The sequence below is a fragment of the Notechis scutatus genome, chromosome 9, assembly GCF_049901735.1.
Source record: "Notechis scutatus isolate UNSWTSFEM ecotype Mainland chromosome 9, rNotScu1.2, whole genome shotgun sequence".
NCBI lineage: Eukaryota > Metazoa > Chordata > Lepidosauria > Squamata > Elapidae > Notechis > Notechis scutatus.
Genome location: NC_142017.1, coordinates 20,167,258 through 20,193,949, shown reverse-complemented (window position 1 = coordinate 20,193,949; position 26,692 = coordinate 20,167,258). Strand labels below are relative to the sequence as shown.

The 26,692-nt window shown below is 43.3% G+C and overlaps 3 protein-coding genes across 8 annotated transcripts in view; 2 read left to right on the top strand and 1 right to left on the bottom strand.

Moving 5' to 3' along the window:
• CCDC102A (coiled-coil domain containing 102A) overlaps positions 1 to 16,028 on the bottom strand; it is a 59,383-nt gene extending 43,355 nt beyond the window's left edge. For 3 of the 6 annotated variants that reach the window (XM_087971749.1, XM_087971748.1, XM_087971750.1), the window contains exon 1: positions 15,637 to 16,027. The gene's annotated coding sequence lies outside the window, so the exon portion shown is untranslated. Of the gene's footprint in view, positions 1 to 15,636 lie in introns of all 6 variants that reach the window. The other 3 variants (XM_087971746.1, XM_087971744.1, XM_087971751.1) reach the window with 2 other exon arrangements.
• On the top strand, positions 4,682 to 5,349 carry LOC113420276 (tubulin-specific chaperone A). The gene has a single exon (XM_026680117.2). It carries the CDS (start codon positions 4,816 to 4,818, stop codon positions 5,140 to 5,142), a length of 327 nt encoding a protein of 108 aa, XP_026535902.1. The 5' UTR covers positions 4,682 to 4,815; the 3' UTR covers positions 5,143 to 5,349.
• A 3,664-nt stretch (positions 16,029 to 19,692) lies between the features above and the next one.
• The window catches only part of ADGRG5 (adhesion G protein-coupled receptor G5), a 34,500-nt gene continuing 27,500 nt past the window's right edge, over positions 19,693 to 26,692 (top strand). The window contains exon 1 of the mRNA XM_026680163.2: positions 19,693 to 19,868. The gene's annotated coding sequence lies outside the window, so the exon portion shown is untranslated. The remainder of the gene's footprint in view (positions 19,869 to 26,692) is intronic.

Here is a 26,692-nt window from a genome sequence, read left to right as displayed (position 1 = left end):
CTTGAGCAGGGGGCTGGACTAGAAGACCTTCAAAGACCCTTCCAGCTGAATTGTACTGTATTGTATTGTATTCCATTCTATTCTATAACATTCCACAAGAACTGGGGTGTGGGGAATGTGTTAAAAAAGGAAGGCCAACCTGGCCTTCCCATCCCTCGGCCAGCACTAAAAGTTAAATCAAAGGGGACCTTGCCTTAGTCACTGGATGTGGACAGAAAAGGCACAGGGAACTGAAGAGTGAATGGGAGGCGGGCAGCTGTTTTGAGGAAGGCAACTGAGCACCTTGAAATGTCTCAAAGTGTCTGCCAAAGGCCCAGAAAATTCACACTATCTTAAAGATGCAACCAAGAAGAATGTTTGCAATGGAGCAAGAAGTAAAGTCCTACACTTAGGCAACCCCCCTCCCAAAGAACACATATAGACTGGGTGAAACCAGCTTTAATAGCAGTAACTGTGAGAGGGATCTCGGAGTTTTAGTGGACAACAAAGCTAAATAGGAGCACGCAGTGTGCAGCAGCAGATAAAAAAGCTAATGCAATACTAAGTTGCATTAACAGAGGGATACAGTCAAGATCAAGCGAGGTACTAATACCACTCTATAAAGCCTTAGTAAGGCCACACCTAGAGTACTGCATCCAGTTTTGGTCACCACATTATAAAAAAGGTGTTAAGACTCTAGAAAGAGTGCAGAGAAGAGCAACCAGGATGATGAGGGGACTGGAGGCTAAAACATACAATGAACGGTTGCAGAAACTGGGCCTGGCTAGTCTAGTGAAGAGAAGGACCAGGGGAGACATGATAGCGGTCTTCCAATATTTGAGGGGCTGCCCCAGAGAGGAGGAAGGGGTCAAGCTATTCTCCAAAGCAACTGAAGGCCAGACAAGGAATAATGGATGGAGACTGAACAAGGAGAAATTCAACCTTGAAATAAGGAGGAATTTTCTGACAGGGAGAGCAATCCACTCATGGAACCGAAGTTGTAGAAGCTTTATCACTGGAGGCTTTCAAGAAGAGACTGGACTGCCATCTGTCAGAAATGGTGTAGGGTCTCCTGCTCGGGCAGGGGGTTGGACGACCTACAAGGTCCCTTCCAACTCTGATTATCTGTAAATCTTTTGGCGAGCTATATCTCTATATCATTTCATAGATATGTATCTGGTTTAGGGAACCACTAAAGTGGTGTTTTTTTTCAACCTTAGCAACTTTAAGATGTGTGTGGACTTCAACTCTTCCAAATTTTGGTCACCGTGATTCCCAAAAAATATGTTGAGGCTCTAGAGAGAGTTCAGAGAAGAACAACCAAGATGGTTAGGGAGCTAAAGCATGTAAAGAATGGTTGCAGGGATTGAATATGTCAAATCTAACAAAGAGAAGGACTAGGGATGGCATGATAGCAATGTACTTCTTTCCCTCTTTGGAAATGGTCCCCTCATGCCGCTTTCCCAACACGAGAGCCATGGGAGACAACCGCAATGAGCGTTAATTGCTCGCAGACTGTCCTCTTCCCGAAGCTTTCTGCCCACATGAAAGTGCCCAGCTGGTAGCAGTCAGAACTGGGACTTGCTTGTTTTTCAGACTTTTGGGGAGGCTCTGCTGAATGATTCACAAAAGCAGGGGAACACTCACGCTCAGGAGCATCTACAAAGGTTGCCCCGAAAGTCAAGATAGCAGCTACGATTGTGCGATCCAAAATCCCTCTCCCCCTTTTTTTTTTAACATGCACACAGACCCCACAAGCATCAGGGCAGGGACCATGTGCCTAGGAAACTGGTTCTTTTGGATCCAGAGAGAACGAACTCTCCAGTGAATGAAGAGATTTTAAGCTTTATGATTACCTAAAATAAACAGATTGGAAAGCATAACATAAAATAAAAATACATACGGGGCCCCACAATGGCTCTGTGGTTAAAGAAACGGAGATCGGCAGCTGGAAAGCTGAGAGACCGGGTTCGAGACCCAAATGCCCTGCAAACAGGGTGAGCTCCTGTGGCTTGCCTCAGCTGCTGCCCACCTGGCAGTTTGAAAACACGCAAAAAGTGAGTAGATAAATAGGTACCATTTTGGTGGGAAGGTAACAGTGTTCTGTGTGTTTTGGCGTATAGCCATGCTGGCCACATGACCAACCAGTGGAACAGAAACTGTGGTGCTCCAACACTGGAAGTTTTTAAGAAGAGATTGGACAACTATTTGCACAGCCAGCACAGCTGAAGTCCACAAGTCTTAAAGTTGCCAAGTTTGGGGATCCTTAGTTTAGGGCTTCCTGCCTGAGCAGGAGGATTGGACTAATAGGTCCAATCCCTCCTATTAGACCATATTGGGCCATCGGTCGGGCCAAGAGAGGGTTCTAAAAGATATCTTGTAGATTGTGCTTAGTGGTTCGGCTATGGCAGTGGAAATACCTTTTGCTACCAGGTTTGAAATTTTGGACCTGGACAACCTACAACTACGCCGCCTACGGTCTGATCTAAGCTTAGTACACAAAATTGTCTGCTACAACATCCCACCTGTCAACGACTACTTCAGCTTCAACCGCAATAACACACGGGCAAACAATTGATACAAATTCAAAGTAAACCGCTCCAAACTTGATTGCAGAAAATACGACTTCAGCAACAGAGTGGTCAACACCTGGAACTCACTACCTGACTCTGTTGTTTCATCCTCAAACCCCCAAAACTTTAACCTCTACCATGGACCTCACCCCATTCCTAAGAGGTCTGTAAGGGGGCGTGCATAAACGCACCAGCGGGCCTACCGTCCCTATCCTACTGTTCCCATTTATAGATAGAAGAAGATAGATAGATAGATAGATAGATAGATAGATAGATAGATAGATAGATAGATCGATCAGGGGTGGGCAAACTACGGCCCGCGGGCCACATCCGGCCCGTTGGTCTGTCCAATCCGGCCCGCCACTGAAAAAAAATCGCTGGGCGTGGCGTATTGCCCTGCGCCGCATGGCCCCCAAAGCTGCAAAACAGTGCGGAGCGCTCTCGGGGTAGGAAAGAAAAGAAGAACTTTGCAAAGGCCTCGGCTGGGAGTTGAAATCACCTTCGAGTGCGACCTCTCCAAGGTGAGTCCCCCCGATCCCCCTTTTTTTCCGGGGCTTCAGGCTTAAACTTTGCAAAGGCAAAGTTTGCAGGCGGGAGCGCTCTTCCGGCCGAGGAGTGGGAAGGGTTCTGCCCGGCAGGCGGGCGGGCTGCTTGGAGCCACCTAAAGCTAGGCCACTGCTGGTGGAGCCTTGCCCTGCCTTGGTGCCCCGTTTCCCGGCTCGGCGGTCCTGCTCGGGCGGCACTTTAAAAGCCTGCTCCCAGCACCTGAGCAACTTCCCAGCAACTTGCGGCTTCCTTTTTCCTCGCGGGCGCTCATGCCTGGCCCCGAGCCACACGGCGGAGGGGAAACCCGGAGCACCGCCGGTCACCTCCTCCAAGCAGCCCGCCCGCCCGCCGGGCGGAACCCTTCCCGCTCCTCGGCCGGAAGACGCTCCCGCCTGCAAACTTTGCCTGTGCAAAGTTTAAGCCTGGAAGCCCCGGAAACCAGAGCAACTTCCCAGCAACTTTCGGCTTCCTTTTAACTCGCGGGCACTCGCGCCTGGCCCCCAGGCTGCGCAGTGGAGGGGAAGCCTGGAGGGCGGGCGGGCTGCTTGGAGGAGGCGACCTGGTGGTGCTCCAGCAGCAGCAACAGGCAGTTCCGCCCGGGCTCCGCTCAGGTGTCCGGCTGGGGCTGTCAGGAGTTGCTACCGCCGGCGCAGCTCCCCGCGGCTCCAGTCCCGCGTTGCCTTGGGAAGGAAAAGGCAAAACCAGGAGCCGCTGAGCCTGAGCCTCCGGTGCCGCTGCTGCCATTGCAAAGCACCGCCGGCTCTTCCTTTTGCCTTTCCTTCCCGAGGCAACGCGGACTGGAGCCGCGCTGGAGCCGCGCCGGCGGTAGCAACTCCTGACACAGGGGGCCTCCGAGGGGAGGGGAAGGAGGAGAAGAGGGGGGAAAGGGGGGGCGATTCCCAAAAAATCTTGTGCTGACCCGGCCCGTCTGTCAAATTTTAAAAGTCAATGCGGCCCCCGAGCCAAAAAGTTTGCCCACACCTGAGATAGATAGATAGATAGAATTCTTTATTGGCCAAGTGTGATTGGGCACACAAGGAATTTGTCTTTGGTGCAAATGCTCTCCGTGTACATAAAAGAAAAGATACAGTCATCAAGAGTCAAGAATCATCAGGTCCAACACTTAATGATAGTCATGGAGTACAATAAGCCATCAAATCATACTAGGAAACAGTCAATATAAATCGTAAGGATACAAGCGACAAAGTTACCGTCATACAGTCACAAGTGGGAGGGGATGGGTGATAAGGAGTGATGAGAAGATTAACAGTAATAGTAGTGCGGACTTTGTAAATAGTTGGACAGTGTTGAAGGAATTATTTGTTTAGCAGAGTGATGGCATGGGGGGGGAACTGTCCTTGTGTCTAGTTGTTCTAGTGTGCAGAGCTTATCCATTTATTCGTACTCATTATACTTATACCTGTTTATACTTATATGTTTATATGTTATGTTCATACTTATACTTGTTTTCTCATACATGCTTGACAAAATAAATAAATAAATAAAAATAAATAAATAAAAGACCTCCAAGGTCCCTTCCAACTCTCATTCTGAGTCAGAAACCTTGGAAGACGATTTTTTATTTCGCGCATGCGCTTTAACCTGTGAACGCTGTCATGCTGCTGGTCGTGGGGTCTCTCTTCCCTTGTTACCTGTTTTGTATCAGCATTTTGTTTCGTTGCCGCTGGCTGTTTTCGCTTACTCCCCCCGTCTCCCCATGGCCGACCCTCGCGTGAGACAGATCAAAATAAAAACAGGCGTAGTAAAACGCTTGGCAAAAGAAAAGGTTATGTATGAAAAAGAAGCAAAACAACAAGAAGAAAAGATTGAAAAGATGAAAGCTGAAGATGGAGATAACTATGCAATTAAAAAGCAGACCGAGATTTTGCAAGAATCTCGAATGATGATTCCTGATTGCCAACGCCGACTAGAAGCTGCACATTCTGACCTTGTTCAACTATTAGAAAATGAAAAAGAGTTGGAAGAAACTGAAGAATATAAAGATGCACAATCAGTACTGGGATCAATAAAGTTAGAAGCCTAGACTGATTTTTCACTACGTAATGGATATGCTTCAATGTTGGGTCCGTTGCTATTTTTTTACAGTTTGGTCATTGCTGTATATTTGTTCTAGTAGTAATAAGAATGATAGTGTACTAAAATTGTATCTTACGCCATTACAAATTATTTCGTTCTTTTTATTTAATTTTTTGAGGGCAGCATTGTATAATCATACGAGGTAAAATAAAAACAATTTTTTTTAAAAAAAAGAAACCTTGGAAGACAAATCCAGACTGGATTCTGCATAAATAACATTGCAATTGTGGGACTAAGCCTCCCCCCCAGGAGCATCTCTGGGACCTCTTCCTTCTTCTCTCTGTGTCAAGGAACAAAAAGAGAAAGCGAGCCATCCAGCAGGAATGGCCGTAGCAGGAGAGGCAGTCAGTCTGCAGAGCATAATGACTAATTCAGCTGCTCGAACAAAGCATATTTCTGACCACGAAGGCATTTGTCTTCCAAGCCTCCCCACTTTTGGAGACGCCTGTTTCCTTTCTCCTTTGTCTGACATGCGAGGAAATAAATGAAATACAATGGGTGGAATCGAACTGGGCATGACGCACTCAAGCTGAAACCTAATACCGGCTAGCTTGAGTTAACTAAGATGCTAAAACCCAAGGCTAACAAAAAGCAACTGTAGACTGTGCTGCAGAATAATAATTCTTGAATCACATTCTGGCTTGATGCGACTGTCTGTCAAATGCTGGGAAAATCAGGAGATTCAGGCAGTTCAAATGAGTATAAAGATTTATTGCAAGCTTAAGCGCTCTACAAGAATCTGAGCTACTAACGGTCAAGGGAAATTGGCAGGAGATAAGAGAGGCATTCAAGAAGAGCTGGACTTAGATCTCTTGTGGGCATGCAGCGTGACTGATAGCAATAGCGCTTAGACTTATATACCGCTTCACAGTGCTTTTACAGCCCTCTCTAAGTGCTTTACAGAGCCAGCCACTTGCCCCCAACAATCTGGCTCCTTATTTTACCCACCTTGGCAGGATGAAAGGCTGAGTCAACCTTGAGCCTGGTGGGATTTGAACTGCCAAATTGCAAGCTGTCAGCAGAAGTAGTTTGCAGTACTGCACTCTAACCACTGTGCCACCAAGGCTCTTACTGATGATCCCTTTAACCCTTCCTTTGGGTTCAGCCTGGTCATCTCCTACACCGTCTAGTCCAGGGGTGAGATTCAAATTTTTTAACAACCGGTTCTGTGGGCGTGGCTAGGTGGGTGTGGTTATGTGACTGGGTGGGTGTGCCTTTTTTTTTTTTTTGCACTACCCTCCTCCCATTATTATTATTTTTTGCCTCCTGGGCCTCAGGGAAGCTTCCTGGACGAAGCAGTAAGACAGCAAGGGGGATCTCGGAACAGCTGATCGTTGGGAGTGGAAAAAATACCTTAAGGAGTAACTGGCGAGGGAGAATGCAGTCAGCGATGTTGGGAATGCGCGCGATGACGCGCATGTGTGATAAGGACTGACTGGGCGGGGAGGGAAGGGAAGGGCCAGTCAGGGGCATGATTTGCCGGTTCTCCGAACTGTGCAGAATCATAACAACCGGTTCTATAGAACCGGTCTGAACCGGTAGAATCCCACCCCTCGTCTAGTCCACACATCATATGTGAAGGCAACAGTGGGCTCCCCACAATAGGTTGAACCTCCTCAGGCCTATGTGAGCCAGGCAGAGTGATGACGACCCTGAAATGTGGTGGAAAGGTTTGGGCTGGAATGCATTGCCACCAGATATTGATTTCCTTGGGTGGCATTTTTCATTCGGCAAGGAAAAGTCTGGTGACTGAACTGTCTTTGGAAAACAAGGACCCCAGCCAGAAAGTTTTCTGGACTTTCTCCCCAACTCTAAAACTCAAGAGGTGACTCAAAAGGCCCAATTGTTTTCAGTTCCCAGTCAGGTGCTGATCCTGTTGAAAGTCTGCCTGAGCTTCCACTTACTTCAAAGATGGTTGGCCCAGCACTTTTAGAGGCAAGATACCAAGCCACCCTATTAAACTGAAACCTTGTCCATAGGGTGGGCACTCATTGAAACCACATATTTTACTATTCTTTTTGTGTTGATACTCGTTGTGTAGCCTTCCACCTAATATCTTACTCAATCTGACCAGAATTATTTAAATCTTTTAGCTTCAAATTATCCCAGTTCTTTAAGTGTGGCCAATTTTGCATGTGATATTAAGGCACACCACAGTTTGTCTGATTGATCACATTTGGCCAATAAAGAAATTCTATTCTATTCTATTCTATTCTATTCTATTCTATTCTATTCTATTCTATTCTATTCTATTCTATTCTATTCCAATATTCTATTCTATTCCAATATTCTATCCTATTCCAATGTGTGAGAGAGTTGAGGGCTTTTTGGAAAGTGAAACAGTATTTGCTGTGTGAGCAAAGAGACAGCAAGGAGCCTGGGCGTGGCTTAGCTCAACTGTTCTGTACTAAAGCTGCTTGGTGCTGTGAAACTGAAATGGAAACTCCTCTCCTCTGCTTGCGTTTCACATTTGGAACAGATTTCTTTTCAGGTGGGAAGGGGGAGTAGAACTCCTTAGCATCAGAGTGTGATAATAATAATAATAATAATAATAATAATAATAATAATAATAATAATAATAATAATAATAATAATAATAATAATAATAATAATAATAATAATAATAATAATAATAATAATAATAATAATAATAATAATAATAATAATAATAATAATAATAATAATAATATAGGAAATACTAATGCTCTGATGGTAATTTCGAAAAACCCTTTCTTACTGAGCACCTAGAAGCCAAGAGGAACATATGTGCCAAATGTCAAGTTTGTAAGCTTTACGGTTCTGGAGATTTTGTGATGATGCATGAGTGATATTTCGCTTTTATATATAAAGGTAAAAAATAAATACATCAAAACATAGAATAGTTACACAATGCAACAGTATCATTTTAGGGTTGTTTTGTTTATTTTAGAGGAAACTTTCAAATCTTATTGTTGCCTGACAGCATCGACACCTGGCAAATTCCCAGAAATAGCTGAATAAGACTTGGTTTCTCTCTCTCTCTCTTCTCAAAGAGGGAAACATTAGTGTTTTTTTCTAGAAATAGGAAGTCAATTATACAAAGTAAATCTAGAAATAGGAAGTCAATTATACAAAGTAAATCCTGAAAAATGATTGTATTTCTTGCAAGTTGCAAAATGCCATTTGCTACGGGGGAAGGTATTTGAGTAGAAAAGGGTAGAAATGGCCTTGGGTATGTCACACATTCTTGTCTTGTTTGCAGATGAACAAGGTTAAAGGTGAGAATAAAAAGCTTTGAGTCCCCATTGATTTCTGCTGGCAACATGGATATGGCTGGTTGTTGTCTTAGCAACAATTAAGCATTTCCACCTGTCATTTCTAAAATACTTTCTTATGTAAGCCATTGACTGAGATTGCCTAGTGGTCTCTCACCCAAATTCAGCCATGCCTGACTACAGATAGTCCTCAATGTATGACCACAATTGAGCCCCAAAATTTCTGTTGCTAAGCTAGTTAAGTTTTGCCCCATTTTACGACCTTTCTTGCCACCGTTGTTAAGTGAACCACGGCAGTTATTCAGCTAGCAACATGGTCTTTAAATGAATCTGGCTCCCCCGTTGACTTTGGGGTTGTTGGAAAGTCACAAAAGGGGATCACGATTCCGGGACACTGCAACGGTCATAAATAAATATGAGTCAGTTGCCAACAGTCTGAATTCTGATCACAGCATCACAGGGGTGCTTGCAATGGTTGTGTGAAAAATAGTCCCAAGTTGCTTTTTTCAGTGGCGTTGTAACAGTGAATAGTCCCCTAAATGAACAGTTGCGAGTCAAGAACTAACTGAACTTTTTCAAGGTGATCCAGGCAGGGCCAACTAAGTGCTTCCCATGGACAAGGTCACAGGAATTCCCACCTCCTTTAACCTGCCCGCTACTATTCTGCCAAAAGTTTTAAAAACCAAGTTGTTTTTACAATGTATCTAACTCCAGCACAAGGTTCTTAGCCTTAGTAAGACCACACCTAGAGTGCTGCATCCAGTTTTGGTCACCACATTATAAAAGAGACGTTGAGACTCCAGAAAGAGTGCAGAGAAGAGCAACCAGGATGATTAGGGGACTGGAGGCTAAAACATACGATGAACGGTTACAGGAACTGGGCAATGTAGTCTAGTGAAGAGAAGGACCAGGGGAGACAGGATAGCAGTCTTCCAATATTTGAGGGGCTGCCCCAGAGAGGAGGAAGGGGATCAAGCTATTTTCCAAGGCACCCGAAGGCCAGACAAGGAATAACGGATGGAAACTGAACAAGGAGAGATTCAACCTGGAAGTAAGGAGGAATTTCCTGACAGTGAGAACAATCAACCGATGGAAGAGAAGTTGCCTTCAAAGGTTGTGGGAGCTTCATCACCGGAGGTTTTCAAGAAGAGACTGGACTGCCATCTGTCAGAAATAGTGTAGGGTCTGCTGGGTGGGGAGTTGGACTAGATGACCTACAAGGTCCCTTCCAACTCTGTTAATCTGTATCTGTACAAGGTCACAGGAATTCCCACCTCCTTTAAACTGCCTGGTATTTTTCTGCCAAATGTTTTTAAAATGCAGTTGTTTTTACAACCCTTCTAACCCTAACACAAGCTCCTTCTCCTTGGAGCAGTACAGGAAGTTGAATTCAGGGGCCAAGTGGGGACTCTCCTCTCTTGCATTTCAGCCTCGCTCCTAATAGCCGCATGGACTTTGAAACAGACTTTTCAACCCGTGTGGCAGTGGGCGGCTTAGAAAGCAGCCCAGGAAGCCTTAACTAGAAGCTGGTGGAGTACCCTAATTGGATAAGTATACCACTGCAAAGAATGGTGGTCAGGCTGCTGCTTTCCAGCCAACCTCATTGCTGGAATCCACTTTATTTGCAGTAACCCAGAGATGAACGGGTTGTCAGGCTGTTACTCCGGCTCAAAAATGGTTAACTGTGAGACGGTTAACTTGGAATCCTACTGGATGATCACTTCAATATGAGCCAGCAGTGTGCAGCAGCAGCCAAAAAAGCGAATACGATCCTTGATTGTATAAGCCAGTCTAAAGAAAAGAAGAATTAGGGGTGACACGATAGCACTATTCCACTATTTGAGGGGCTGCCACAAAGGAAGAATTAATTAATTAATTAATTAATTAATTAATTCTTTATTGGCCAAGTGTGATTAGACACACAAGGAATTTGTCTTTGGTGCATGGTGCTCTCAGTGTACATAAAAAGAAAAGATAAATTCGTCAAGAATCATTAGGTACAACACTTAATATAGTCATAGGGGACCAATATGAAGAAAATTATTCTCAAAGCCCCTGAGGGCAGGACAAGAAGCAATGGATGGAAACTCATCAAGGAGAGAAACAACCTGGAATTAAGGAGGAACTTCCTGACAGGGAGGACAATTAACCAGTGGAACAACTTGCCACCAGAAGCTGTGGGGGCTCCATCCCTGGGGGTTTTAAAGAAGAGATTGGACAGTCATTTGTGTGAAATTGTATGGGGTCTCCTGCTTGAGCAGGGGGCTGGACTAGAAGACCTCCAAGGTCCCTTCCAGCTTTATTCTATTCTTCTTCTAACAGAGGCATAGAATCAAAATCAAAACCAGGTGAAGCATTAGTACCACTTTATAAAGCCTTAGTAAGGCCACACCTGGAATACTGCATCCAGTTTTGGTCACCACATCACAAAAAAGATGTTGAGACTTTGGAAAAAGTGCAAAGAAGAGTAACTAAGATGATTTAAAGGCCCGGAGACTAAAACATAGGAAGAACAGTTCAAGGATTTGGGTTTGGCTAGTCTAGAGAAAAAAGGGATTAGAGGGGGACATGATAGTAGTATTCCAATGTTTGAGAGGAGGTCAACTTATTTTCCAAAGCACCAGAGGGCAGGACAAGAAGCAAGGAATGGAAGCTGATCAAGGAGAGATTCAACCTGGAATTCAGGAGAAACTTCCAAACAGGGAGGACAAACAACCAGTGGAACAGCTTTGCTTCTAGAAGTGGTGGGTTTTCCATCCCTGGAGGTTTTAAAGAAGAGACTGGACAGTCACTTGTGTGAAACTGTATAGGGTCTCCTGCTCGAGCAGGGGGCTGGACTAGAAGACCTCCAAGGTCCCTTTCAGCTCTGGTCTGATTGAAATATTGGAAGAATCATAAAGAGAAGGCCAGCTGCACTGCAGGCCTGCCTGGGTGTTGCGATGGTTGGGCCACGTCTAACAGCACATGCGCGAGCCAGCAGGGAATGCTGCAACCATCACCTTTGAGCCAGTTTGGGAAAGTAGTGAAGGTGCCAGAGGAGACACTAGGAGGTTGCGGGTTCGAGTGATCTTGGGCCAATCACTCTCTCTCTCTCTCTCTCTCTCAGCTCAATCCATGTCATGGGGTGGTTGTTGTGGGGAAAATAAGAGGAAAAAGGAATACAGGTCGACTTACGACCCCAATTGAGGCCAATATTCCAGTTGCTAAGCGAGACATTTGTTAAAGGAATTTTGCCCCATTTTACAACCTTTTTTTGCCACAGTTGTGAAGCGGATCACGGCAGTTGTTAAGGGAGAAACATGGTTATTAAGTGAATCTGGCTTCCCCGTTGATTTTGGTTATCAGAAGGTCGCAAAAAGGGACCCCAAGGGGACACTGCGACGGTCATAAATCTGAACCAGTTGCCAAGTATCCAAATTTGGATCACGTGACCAATGGGATGCTGCAATGGTCGTAAATGTGAAAAACGGTCATATCCGTGAGGTATCTTTGAACGGCCACTAAATAAACCCTTGCAAGTCGAGGGCTGCCTGTATTGTAACTGAATTCATTAAACATCCTTTGTGGCTGCACTTAACATGGGACTGGCGCCCACAGCAAAAACCTCTTATCAGATAATAAAATGTTTTTGGGACTTTCATTCTAATTGCTCACCGGTTCTTTTGAAGAATTCAGTCCGGAGGGCGTTCAGAAGGAAAACAAAAGTTCAAACAGTTTGAATATTGTCGGTTCAAGAAGGGCACTTAAAAGTGGTGGTGGCAGAAAAGACCCCTCCAGATTTAATTTGTAAACGATAAAGATCTGCCAAGCTTTGATAATTCAGCTCCACAAACGGGAAAACCCGTGACCTACAGGTATGCATTTTTCAATGTGGTTACCTGAAGACAAAGAGACCACTGATAAAACCCCAAACTTAACAGGGAAGAATTACAATCTATGCACTTGACAATATTCACGTATTCACGCTCTCTTGAATATCCTGACGTGTTTCTCACACTTTTTTTTTTCATTATACCCATTTTAAAAGCATGGGAGTTCACCCTTTGTGGTGAACGAAATCACAATTATGACTGCGTTTGTGTCTGCTTTCTCACCTTCATTTTTTTCTGAATAATATTTAGTTTATTCAAATAAAATACAACACACCAAAATATTAAAAAAAAAAAAAAACAGAAAAGAGAAAAAACACAAGAGATTTTAAAAGTGTCTTAAGATTAACACATATACACACAACACCCTCCCTGGTTGAATGTTGATTAATATAATACAACAATGTTAATCTCCCACCCCTTACAAAGCAGGTCAAAAGAATTTTAAACTACTCAACTACTAAACCCAAATTTAAGTATTATTTTAATGACCCCTAGCAGTTTTCCTGATCAAGAATGTTGATTCAATTCAATTTTAAGCAATGTGTTTGTGTGTGCATAACTCCAACTCTGCGAAATTCTAAATATCTTTAGAAATTGATGGTTGTTGCATATACTTGTACTTTTCTGGAGGGTTGCATATGTGAGAATCACACACATCACTACTCGGCAACGCACACATGAACCTACAGTCACCATATTCAAGACTTGTTTGCTCGTCCGTTTTTTTTTTTTTAATTAGAATCCATGTTGGAACTTGCAGCGCTGTTTGTACAAGACAAGGAACCAATTTTCAGCTAGTAATTCATTTGTACAAGCCTGCTGGCTGTTGAGGCATGCAGGGGGCTGAAACATTGAGTGGGGGGATTTTCACGACCCACTCTTGGAGAAGTGGGGTGCCAAGCTACAAAAGGCGGATTCAAACATCACTCTTATGCTACAAAAAGAAAAGAAAAGAAAGAAAAGGAAAAAAAGCCACATGACACTTGAATGCAACATGTAGCTAAATCAAACCATTTCAAACGGAGCAAAATTTCCAGTGGATCCACATTGTACTGCTTGTTTTCTACTGTTTTTAAACCATGCAGAAGACTAACCACAAAACTCTAGCTAGCTTCCATCGAGTGTTTACGTATTATCGGTTTGATTCTTTTTATTTGACTGATGTGAACTGCCCAGAGTTGCTGTGAATTGGGGGCTACATCCACGTTTAATAAAATAGGAATGCTAATTTTAGTTTTCATGAGAAAAGCATAGAGGTGTCAAACAGACAACAAATAGTCAAAATTGGGAGCATCCTATCAAATTCTGTACCTGTCAACAGTGGTGTCTCCCAAGGCGTGGTTCTAGGACCAACTCTCTTCATACTCTACATAAATGACCTCTGTGATCATATTAAAAGAAACTGCATTCTCTTTGCAGATGATGTAAAGCTGTTCAATACCACAGACAATACTGCTACCCTTCAAAAAGATCTTGACTATGTATCAGAATGGTCAAACAAATGGCAACTTCAAATCTCAACAAATAAATGCTCTGCCTTACATATTGGCAAAAAAAAATCAGAAAATAAAATACAGGCTGAATCATCAAGACCTTGTTGATGATCCACTCTGTCAAGGATCTTGGAGTATTCATCTCAAATGACGTAAGTGCTAGAGCCCACTGTAACTACATAGACAAAAAGGCATTAAGAGTTGTTAACCTAATCTTACGTAGCTTTTTCTCTGGTAATATCACACTACTAACTAGAGCATACAAAACATTTGCTAGTCCAATACTCAAATACAGTTCATCAGTCTGGAACCCACATTACGTATCTGATATTAACACAGTTGAGAAAGTCCAGAAATATTTCACAAGAAGAGTTCTCCACTCCTCTACTCGTTGTAGAATACCTTATGCCACCAGACTTGAAATTCTAGACCTAGAAAATCTAGAACTACGCCGCCTTCAGTCCGATCTAAGTATGGTATATAAAATCATACATTGTAATGTCCTACCTGTCAATGAATACTTCAGCTTCAACCATAACAATACAAGAGTACACAATAGATACAAACTCAAGGTTAACCACACCAAACTTGATTGCAGGAAATACGACTTCAGCAACAGAGTGGTTAATGTCTGGCATACTCTACCTGACTCTGTGGTTTCTTCCGCAAACCCCAAAAACTTTAACCTTAGACTGTCTACTATTGACCTCACCCCCTTCCTAAGAGGCCTGTTGGGGGCATGCATAAGCGCACCAACGTGCCTAACGTCCCTGTCCTATTGTTTCTTTTATTTTTCTTATATGTATCCATGTATTCATAACTATGTTTTTACTTATACCTATTATCTTGTAAGCAATTGACAAACCAAATAAATAAAGAAAATAAATAAATAAAGATTCACATTGATTCCGAATTAGGATACAGATTCCAAATTCAGATTAAGATTTGGAATCAAGATTCTAATTCCAAACTAAGGGTCAATACCCCAAAAGAAAAATAAATAAATAAACGCACTGCATGACTTCCAAGGGATTTGCGAAAGCCCTTCTAACTAAGGCAGCCTCTGGCGCATCCGAGCGGGAGGCGGAGAGCGCAAGGGCCGCCTTTCCGAGCAGAGGTTCCCGCAACCGGGCAAGGAAACCCGCCAGGAGAGCCGAGGCAAAAGCCCAGGAGCGAGGCCGTGCCCCGGACCAGAAGACCCGGACAGCGGCTTTTCCACTCCGCCGAGGGGACCGGATCCCTCAAAAGCCACGTCGGAGCGAGAGCCCGGCGGGCGGACCCGACCCAGCGCTTCCAACCCCGCGCGCAGAGCAGGCGCCTGTTTTCATCCGAGAAGCGCCCCATCCACCGGCCGTGGATCCCGGGCAGCGGCTCCCGGACAAGCCTTGGGCCGAAGCCGGAGGGACCCCCCGCGCGTCATTGGCCGGCGCCTCCTCCTCCTCCTCCCAATCCACCCGGGAGGGACCGCTTGGGAAAGGCCTCCCCGCGAGAAAGCGGCCGGCGTTTCCCGCCACCCCACCCCTCCCGCGCTTCCTCCCTCCGCGGCTCCTCCGCCCCTTCCCGGCGAGCATAAAGTTTAGCTTCAACTTTTCTGAGGGGCCCTTCCCGCCCTTTGAAGGCCCTTCGCGAACCCCTCCTCGCGCCAGCCAGGAGCCGCTGGGGGTGAGGGGTGGGGGCGCTCGGCGCCTCTCCCCGGCCTCTCCCTCAGCCTCCCCCGGCCGGCCAGACGAGCCACGACCCCTCCGCTTCCCTTCCGTCCCCGCCCCAGAGGGCCCCTCAGCCCCGCCGGCCTCGCTCTTCCTCCTCCTCCTGCGGGCCTCACCTGGGACGCGGCGGGGCTCCCAGGTCCTGAGGCCGGGAGTGGCTCCTCGGGCCCCGCGTGGGTCAGCCGGCGGGAGCGGCCGGGGGCTGCGGCGGTGGGCGCGAGCGGAGCGGGAGCCTTGCTGGGAGTCTCCTCCCCCTGGAAGCGGCCGGGATGGAGGGCGGGGGGTCGCCGTCTCTTCGGGGGCTGGCTGGGCCCGGCCGAGGGGCAGGTAGAGAGAGGCGGTGGGCGTGAGGAAGGGGCTTCGGGCGCTGCCTGCCCGCTTCTACCGGCCTAGGGATCGCTCCGGATGCCTGGAGCCCGGCCCCATCATCCGCAGCCGAGTCGGCCTTGCCTCAGGAATGTGGCCGGGACTTCGCGGAGCTTTGAGGCGGCTGTGTTTGCTCAACGGTTAAAGAGCCTTCGCCCAGCACAGTTTTCCTTCTTTGTTTAGTTTGGCTGGCTTTTATGAATCGGCCCAGTTGACTGAATACAGGTAGTCCTTGACTTACAACAGTCCACTTAGTGACCAAAGTTACAAGGGCACTGAAAAAAGGGACTTATGACCGTTTTCCTGACTTTGGACCGTTGCAGCATCCCCGTGGCCATGTGATTTACATTCGGATGCTTGACAATGGACTCTTACTTATGACAGTTGAAGTGTCCCGGGGGGTATGTAATCCCCTTTGCGACCTGACAAGGGAAAAGCCATTTCCACTTAACAACCGTATTACTCATTTAACAACTACTGCGATTTACTTAGCAAACGTAGCAAGAAATGTCGTAAAATGGGGCAAAACTTAACAAATTTCTGACTTAGCAGCATACGTTCCGGGCTCAGTTGTGGTCGTAACTTGAGGACTATAGGTAGTCAGGGACATAGAAAAAGGTCCCGTTGGATATTCGGATTAAACATGACCCGCAGCCCACGATCCACAACAGTTAAGAGCGGTTTATAAACCGAATCAATAGTGCATAAAGGTTGCAAGCAGGCTATTTCTGATTTCTCCTTGGATGGATGGATGGATGGATGGATGGATGGATGGATGGATGGATGGATAGATAGATAGATAGATAGATAGATAGACAGACAGACAGACAGACAGACAGACAGACAGACAGACAGACAGACAGAATTCTTTATTGGCCAAGTGTGATTGGACACACAAGTAATTTGTCTTGGTGCAAATGCTCTCAGTGCACATAAAAGAAAAGATACTTTCACCAAGAGTCAAGAATCATAAGGAACAACACTTAATGATAGTTGCAGGATACAATAAATAATCAAATCATACTAGGAAACAGTCCATATAAATCATAAGGATACAAGCAACAAAGTTATAGTCATAGAGTCACAAGTGGGAGGGGATGGAGGATAAGGAATGATGAGAAAGTTAACAGTAATAGTAGTGCAGACTTTGTAAATGGTTTGATAGTATTGTAGGAATTATTTGTTTAGTAGAGTGATGGCGTTTGGGGAAGAACTGTCCTTGTGTCTAGTTGTTCTGGTCTGCAGTGCTCTGTCTGTAGCGTTGTTTTGGGGGAAGGAGTTGAAGCACTTTATGTCCAGGATGTGAATTATTTTTTATATTTATCTATTACAGTAAAGATAGTGCGACCATTTGAAACTATAATGGCACTGACTATTTTTCACACTTACAACCGTTGGCAGCACCTCCATGGTCACATGATCAAAATTTGGACGCTTGGCAACTGGTCCTATTTACAGCGGTCGCAATGTCCCGGGGGTGTGTGTGTGTCACATCATTCCCTTTTGCGATCTTCTGACAAGCAAAGTCAAAAGGAAGCCAGATTCACTTAACAACTGTTTTACTAACAACTACAGTGATTCATTTAACAATTGTGGCAAGAAAAGTGGTAAAAAGGGGCAAGACTAATTTAACAACTGTCTCGCTTAGGAACAGAATTTTTTGGCCCAGTTGTGCTTGCAAGTAATGTAATCCATTTTTGGAATGGAATGGAATGGAATAGAATAGAGTAGAGTAGAGTAGGATAGGATAGGATAGGATAGGATAGGATAGAATAGAATAGAATAGAATAGAATAGAATAACAGGAAACAATGGAATAGAATGGAATGGAACAGAACAAAACAGAATGCAGAATATGAATGGAATGGAATGGAATGGAATAGAATAGAATAGAATAGAATATGGAATAGAATAGAATAGAATAACAGGAAACAATGGAATAGAATAGAATAGAATAGAGAATAGAATAGAATATGGAATAGAATAGAATATGGAATAGAATAGAATAACAGGAAACAATGGAATGGAATAGAATGGAATGGAACAGAACAAAACAATGCAGAATATGAATGGAATGGAATAGAATAGAATAGAATAGAATAGAATAGAATAGAATAGAATAGAATAGAATAGAATAGAATAACAGGAAACAATGGAATGGAATAGAATAGAATAGAGAATAGAATAGAATATGGAATAGAATATAGAATAGAATAGAATAGAATAGAATAGAATAGAATAGAATAGAATAGAATAGAATAGAATAACAGGAAACAATGGAATGGAATAGAATAGAATAGAGAATAGAATAGAATATGGAATAGAATATAGAATAGAATAGAATAGAATAGAATAGAATAGAATAGAATAGAATAGAATAACAGGAAACAATGGAATGGAATAGAATGGAATGGAACAGAACAAAACTGCAGAATATGAATGGAATGGAATGGAATAGAATAGAGTTGGAAGGGACTTTGGAGGTCTTCTAGTCCAGCCCCCTGCTGAAGCAGGAGACCCTATACCATTTTAGACAAGAAGTTCGGACTCTTAAAAGTTCAGACTCTTCTGGAGGCAACTTCTGTTCCACTGGTCAGTTTTCCTCACTGTTAGGAAGTTTTCCTTAATTCCAGGTTATGGCCATTGCACTTGTATACTTGTAAATGTATACTTGATTAAAGCAGAATAAAGAATCACAATTTAATTATGAATTTCTTTTTTTCATGAGTGTAACAACATGATCTTGTGGGCCAAGACGTAGATTAGGCTCAAACGGGCTTAGACAATTTGTGTCTCATTGTGATGTGGGAATCTAGCTGTTGCCTTTAGGTTAAACAATAATCTGCTTTCTTTGTCTGTGCAAGCATAATGTCTTCTGTGAATAAAAATAACAATTATAGTTTTTGACCTGGATTTAAATTTTGGCTGCCAAGAAAACCCAGCCATTGTCTATGTGCACGCAACGTACTTTAAATGATCTGCTAAAATGAGTTATGCAAACACAGCCAGACACTTAGTGAAGAAATGTTACCTACATTTGCATGCCCAGTTGCCCATTCCCATCTGACCTGGTAGGATGGATAAATATCCTTAGGGAGAGGCAGTCCTGCAGATAACCCGGCCCTGTGCCTTATAGGGCTTTCAAGGTGACCAATAGCAACTTGAATTGCACCTGGAAAGAAACTAGAAGTCAACGCAGTTTGCATAACAAAGGAGTTACATGGTTAAACCTAGGGGTTATTCATCCCTGCATACGTGGCCACATTCTGGACCAGTCGTAGCTTCTGGGTTTTCTTCCAGGGCAGCCCCACAGAGGCTGCATTGCAGTAATCCAAACAGGTTTGGGATGCAAATTAGCGTGTGCAGGAGTTCAAAACTGTCCTTGAATGAATGAATGAATGAATGAATGAATGAATGAATGAATGAATGAATTGGCCAAGTGTGATAGTCAGGGTACAAATAAGCAATCAAATCATACTAGGAAACTCAATATAAATCGTAAGGATACAAGCAACAAAGTTACAGTCATACAATCACAAGGGGGAAAAGATGGGTGATAGGAATGATGAGAAGATTAACAGTAATAGTAATGCAGACTTAGTGAATAGTTGGACAGTGTTGAGGGAATTATTTGTTTAGCAGTAATGGTGTTTGTGAAAAAAACTGTCCTTGTGTCTATTTGAAACTCCCAACGTTCTTAGTTCCAATTGCAGCACCTTAAACACAGTTTTTGACTCATTGGCATTTCCTTTTCTTGACTCTTTGTAAGTCCGGAAATGAACTGAAGCTTATTGAGATATAGGAAGTACTCAAAAAGGAAATGATTACTGTAAAACAGACATTATTATAAAACAAACATGAAAGACTCAGGATGCATCTGAAGACTTTCTGACCAAGGTGTTTGATCCAAGCCTCGCCAGATCAGGATTGACTCCGAATCCTCTTTGATCCCAGATCCTGATCAATAAATGCTCTTCTTTGGGGTGAGTGTTGACTTGTGCAATCAGTAATCCAAGTATTGGGCATGGACTTGCAACGTACAAAAAGCTGAGAATAGCAACCAGGTCTTAGGGTGACCAATGGTAATGCAATGGGAAATGCAACAATTAGTTTAATGTTTCCCCATGTGCAAAGAGAAATGTTTTTTTTTCAATCTAGGCAACTTTAAGATGGGAGACATCAACTCCCATTAGCAGCTCTCCTCGGCTCCATGGCTGAATTCTTTCTTTAGACTTGGCTGAAGGTTGCCTATGGACATTAATTCTATTTTTTAACAGGTTTTCTAAAAAATAAGTTTTGAAGAAGATAAGAACAACACAAATATTAGAAAAGAAGCAGTGAAAATAAGAACAAATAGTGAAAAAGAAAAAGAAAAGAAAAAAGAAATGAGAAAAGGAAGGAAGGAAAGGGAGGGACAGAAGGAGGGAGGACGGAAGGAAGGAGGAAGGAAGGAAGGAAAGAAGGAAGAAAGGAAGAAAAGGAGGGAGGAAGGAAAGGGGAAGGTTATAAAGAAGCTACTTCTAATCTTTTTAGCAGAGTTAATAATGCATTTATAATTTACCATCTTCTTCTACATGGAAGATGCCATATACAGCAGTTGATTGCCTAATGTTGGTGCTATCAATATAAATGACCTCTAAAGTTTCAAAGGTTCAAATTTGAGATACTGTATGTTGTTCTGGTCCTTTGAAATTAACATATCTTGTTGGCCTCAAAGACAAATTTGTTGTATGTTGCTATGGTCTTCTCTGGACTTCGAATGGTTATCTTCAGGTTTGCATTTCTGTGTCCTTGCATGTCCTGACTTCAAGTGAGGGGTAACTAACAGGTTTTATACTCCTTGATTCTTTGGGATTAAAGTACTCTATTAATCTTGGTTCAGTTAAGGAGGACTTAAACTTGCCTCAGTCATAGGTTGGGGACAAAATGGAGACTTTAGGAAAAATATATATTGCCAGAGTATTTCTAGCAGGACTACCAGATTCTGGAACAGCTTTGTTCCCTATGACATCCGTCTGGTAAACTTGCAAGATTCGTTTTTCTTGCCATGTATACATCCGAACTAGACTGTGATGTTTCTCTGTGTCATATAATATATGTGGGTATATGCATAATTTTGTATTTATTTATTTATTTTGTCAAGTTTATGTAGTGTATATTGGAGGTGGTGATCCTTTGAGAGCTTAGGCAATGAAATTTCATTTTAATGTATGCCGATTAGTGTGCATTCAAAGTGACAATAATTATCCTATTCTACTCCACTCCACTCCACTCCACTCCACTCCACTCCACTCCACTCCACTCCACTCCACTCCATTCCATTCCATTCGTGCCGGAATTAGCTGCAAGGGGCAAAGGCCACTTGTAAGGCAACAAAGCAACATTGTGTATTGGTATCAGTGCACTGCATATATTTCTAATTAGTAGATTGCAGACAATGATACATTGCTTTACACATATTAATCTCCCAGGCTAGGAACACTGAGTTGTGTAGCAGTGAGTTGTGAGCATGCATGAGTTAAAACAAAGCTGTGGTGGTTTACTAAGCCTCAAAATGTTCCTAAACTGATTGGTATTTTCATTACTGTTAGCAAGAAATGTCACACAGATACAACTAAAATTGGTCCCTTCATCTAAATTTTTCCTTGTTCTTAGAAAGCTTGATGTGAAAGCTTGATTGAGCAAACCATCATAAGAAGTGGAGACCACTATCTCTAGATAAAGTCCAGTTGCTTCTTGAAAAAAGCACCATGGCCTGGGGGACTGAGAATTTCCAGAGATATTCTATAGATTGTCCTATCTGTGTGGTTAAGAACTGACACGTTATCTTAATCAGATGTATGATTAAGATAATGTGTCAGTTCTTAAGAACACAAGATAGGACAATCTTAAGAAAATGACCAAAAAGCCTAGTAGATAAACGTCACTGCAAAACGAAACGAAAGGGAACGTAAAGAAAATGCATTGCAGGATAAGAAAAATTAGAATAAAGCCAGATACATTAACTTGAGAGGTTATTAAAAGCAGGATTCTATATGGGCCTCCAGTGACAGCTCTGCAACAGAGCCTGAAAAACTTTTGAGGCTCTGAGAAGCAAAACATCTTCTCACCTCTAATGATCTAAGTGCTAGAGCCCACTGCAACTACATAGCCAAAAAGGCATTAAGAGTTGTTAACCTAATCCTCACGTAGCTTTTTCTCTGGTAATATCACACTACTAACCAGAGCATACAAACATTTGCTAGACCAATACTGAATACAGTTCATCAGTCTGGAACCCACATTACGTATCTGATATTAGCACAATTGAGAAAGTCCAGAAATATTTCACAAGAAGAGTTCTCCACTCCTCTACTCGTTGTAGAATACCTTATGCCACCAGACTTGAAATTCTAGAACTAGAAAACCTTGAATTACGCCTGCCTTCGGTCTGATTTAAGCATGGTATATAAAATCATACATTGCAATGTCCTACCTGTCAATGAATACTTCAGCTTCAACCATAACAACACAAGAGCACACAATAGATACAAACTCAAAGCTAACCGCACCAAACTTGATTGCAGGAAATACGACTTCAGCAATAGAGTGGTCAATGTCTGGAATACTCTACCCGACTCTGTAGTCTCTTCCCCAAACCCCAAAACTTTAACCTTAGACTGTCTACTATTGACCTCACCCCTTTCCTAAGAGGTCTGTAGGGGCGTGCATAAGCGCACCAACGTGCCTACCGTCCCTGTCCTATTGTTTCTCTTATTCTTCTTTTATTTTTCTTATATGTACCCATTTCATGTATTCACAACTATGTATACACTTATACTTATTATCTTGTAAACAATTGGCAAATCAAATAAATAAATAAAATAAATAAAATAAATAAATAAGAAAGTCCAGTTGCCTTTTGAAAAAGCATCTTTAGGACAACCATGACTGAGATGACTGAGAATCTCCACAGACACCCTGAGACCCTCACTGCCTACTGCCCTGGGAAAGATGGGAGTTGTAGTCCAACACATCTGGAAAACATCGGATCCAAGGAAGGTTCTATGTTCAGTTTTTTCTGCAGCTCTCTTTCTATTGAATTGTTTGAAATTAAATCTCTCTCTTTAAGACCCTTTATGGGTTAAAAAAAAACCACCAAGTGAAATTTCATGGAGTGATTCATCATACAAAGGATGTTGTGGTTACACTTTTTATAGAAGAATAACTTTTATGGAATGAAAACATGCTGCAGTGATGGCCATTTCCATAGAAACAATGGAGTCTTTTCTAGATTCGAGGAGTAGTGCTTAAAACCTTAAAAAATTATCAAAAGTTATCAAAAAAAAAAAAAAAAAAAAACCCACCACACCCATTAACACAGAACCTCACAAAATGCATAGCGCTTATGCAGTTATGGTGTTAGAATAGAATTCTTTATTGGCCAAGTGTGATTGGACACACAAGGAGTTTGTCTTGGTGCAAATACTCTCAGTAAACATAAAAGAAAAGATACATTCGTCAATAATCAAGAAGTTAAGTTTGTTAAGTGTTAAAAGGGAAAGTAAGTATAAGAATTAATACACATCATCCATATTTCTAATATTCATAAAATTGAGTCAGACACCTGACCAATTGGTTTTACGACTGTCATGACTTACAACCATTGTGAGCAATAGCGAGAGCACTTATATACCGCTTTACAGTGCTTTCCAGCTCTCTCTAAGCGGTTTGCAGAGTCAGCCTCTTGCCCCCAACAATCTGGGTACTGAGTTTACCCACCTCAGAAGGATGGAAGGCTGAGTCAACCTTGAGCCTGGTGAGATTTGAACTGCCAAATTGCAGAAGTCAGCAGAAGTAGCCTGCAGTACTGCACTCGGACCACTGCGCCACCATGGCAGTCACCATCACTGTCATATGTCAAGAATTAACTGGTAGATGCTTTGTCACCTTGTGTGCTTTTAGACAAGTTAAAATTAGTTTCTTAGGAATAAGGAAACCGTCCACATGAGGAACGGTAATCCCAAAATATTTGAAAGGCATCAAGCTTAAACTGGCCATTTTCTGGATTGGTTTAGGAGCTCCAGTTGAGAAGGAGGATGCCAGTATTTGAACTTGCATGGTTTTCAAATGAAAGAAGAGGAAAAGGCTTCACATTTAGAACAAAAATCTTTTGTGGTACCATAAAAACAGGAAACCAGAAACCGGAAACTTCTCCTTTGGTGTGTTGATGTGTGAAGTTTGGGGAAGTCCAAACGTGTCTTTCTTCATCTTAATGTAAAATGAAGTTTGAAATATCAATTTAAAATCCTGCAAGGTGACCAACTGACCTTCCATAGCTGTGAACTCACCAAACAGGAAGTATTGGTTACCCCAACTGACCCCCAACTTTCTTCTCTGTGAAGTGTGTGGATGTTCTGACTCAACCGGGTTCCCAAAGAGCAAACACAGACAAAGGCAGCAGCCCCCACCTTTTAAAGTTTAATAATGAATTCTGTTCCTTTACAGATAAAAGTCTGCTTTCCACTAATTAGCTCGGACAAGAAAGAGCCTTGCCAAGTTGTTTGTCAAGGCTGCCAAAAATCCAGAGATAAGAACTAATTTACAAAATTCTCCAAACACGAACTAAGATGTCCACCAGTTGAGCTTCAGAGCTTCTTTGCTGTCTGCAAAGAATGCTTTTTCAAACCTGGCTTTTATCCTCTTGAGGGAGGGGCCATTACCTTGCAGCCTTACTCCTGAGTCGCCTGTGCTGCTGTAATTGTTCTTTCCTCCGAGTAATCCTTCGTGCACATGCACTTGGCACAGTCTCCTCAGGAACCTCCTCATCACTGCTGCCAGCCCCCACAATCTCTGAAGGCAGCAGTCCACTCCCTGGTGGTCCTGGCCCCTCATCAGAATCATCGGTCTCCTCAATCATCTGCACCTGCTGCCGACTAACCACAACAGTGGACTACAAACCCCATCACTGTCTTCCAGTAGGGGCCTGAGTGGTAGGTAGTCCTTGACTTAGGGCTGTAATTGAGCCCAACATTTCTGTTGCTTTGCAAGACAGTCACAAAAGGGGACCCTGTGTTTCCTGGACATTGAAACCATCATAAATATGAACCAGTTGCCAAACGTCCACATTTTGGTCACATGATTGTGGGGATGCTGTCATGTCTCCCCTGGTTCTTCTCATGCCCAGTTCCTGCAACTGTTCATCATATGTTCCAGTCTCCAGTCCCCTAATCATCCTGTGATGACCCAAAGGGGCGTGGCACAAAAACAACAAAGTCACAAAAGAAGGTAAAGTCCCTTTCATTCCTCCAGCTTGGCCTCCAATGTATCATCAACTGGAGAAAAAACTCTCCCAAGAACAGTTTTTAAAGGGAAGAAATTCCATCCCAACCCAAAGTACATATAGATTATAAATAAAAACCAACACAAACCACGCTGCAGCAATTAACGACACAGGGCAGGATAAGGAATTGCAGACTTCAAAAATTAACGAAACACACACACTCGGGAGGACGCCAGAACCCAGATAAGACGTGACAAACAAAGATAATTTGTTTCTAGCAAGGTGCTGTGTGCAAATGCCCTTTTAAATCCTGTTTTCCCAGCTGCAGCTAATGAAGGGAATCAGGGCCCTTTTCTCCCCCGTAATCCACTTTGCTCCATTCTCTGTTCCTCCCTGCCTGCCCTAGGATGAAGAGTGGGTGGGCCTGGGTCTTCCTCTGAATGCCCAGCTGGACTGTGCCCTTCCCCGGTTTCTTCCCTGGAGCCACACTCTCTGTCAGCTGCTCAACCTCCTCTTCCCCAACCTCCTCTTCCCCAACAGGGGCATGACATATCCTAGTAGCTCTTCTCTGCACTTTTTCTAGGGTCTCAACATCTCAACTGGATGTCTCAACTGGATGCAGTACTCTAGGTGTGGTCTTACTAAGGCTTTATAGAGTGGTATTAGTACCTCCCTTGATCTTGATTGCATTCCTCTGCTAATCCCAATTTAGGATTGCATTAGCTTTTTTGGCTGCTGCTGCACACTGCTGGCTCATATTTAGTGTCATGCTCCTGGTAGAGACTGACTCTAAGCAGTCAGAGGAGGACCCAGGCCTATTCCCTATCCATCCTAGGGCACGTAGGGAGGTGAGGATCAGGGTAAAACCTGGTCTACTCGGAAGGAGAGGATTAGGGTAAAATGTAGTTTACTCAGGAGGAGAGGGCCATGATCCTCTTCATGGGTTGCAGGTGTGAGATTTGCATAAGAGTTTGGACCTGCGTGCTAACAGACGCTGGAGACAAATTAGTGTTTCATTCCTAAAGAAGGTTTATCTTGGTTGGTGTTCTTCCAACACCAACATGGTTATCTTCCTGAAGTTGGCCATTATCTATCCTGGTCTGTCGTGGAACTTTGTTCAATGCGATTTGTTTTTGGTTTTTGCTTCGTTATCAGCTCTTTGAATTTGAACTGCATTTCTTTCCTTTGAAATGTTATTTTGAAAATAGTTTATTCCTCCACTGTGAACAATTAAACAGTGAAGCCAAGTTGAAGGCATTAAAGGATTTTTAGTTACGTTTTGGGTTTTGTTATATTTCTGATATACTCTGGGTCATCACATATAGCTGGTTGTCCAATGAGTCTCCAAGATCCCTCTCACAGTTACTGCTATTGAGCCTGGTTTCACCCAGTCTATATGTGTCCTTTTGGTTTTTCTTGCCTAAGTGTAGGACTTTACTTTTCTCTACCTTGAATTTCATTTTGTTAGATAGGGCCCAGTGTTCAAGTCTGTCAAGATCCATCTGGATCTTGAGCCTATCTTCTAGGTGTTGGCTATTCCTGCCA

Bases quoted from the DNA above. Each gene is read 5' to 3' on its own strand.
- LOC113420276 (XM_026680117.2), top strand. From the start codon at position 4,816: ATGGCCGACCCTCGCGTGAGACAGATCAAAATAAAAACAGGCGTAGTA.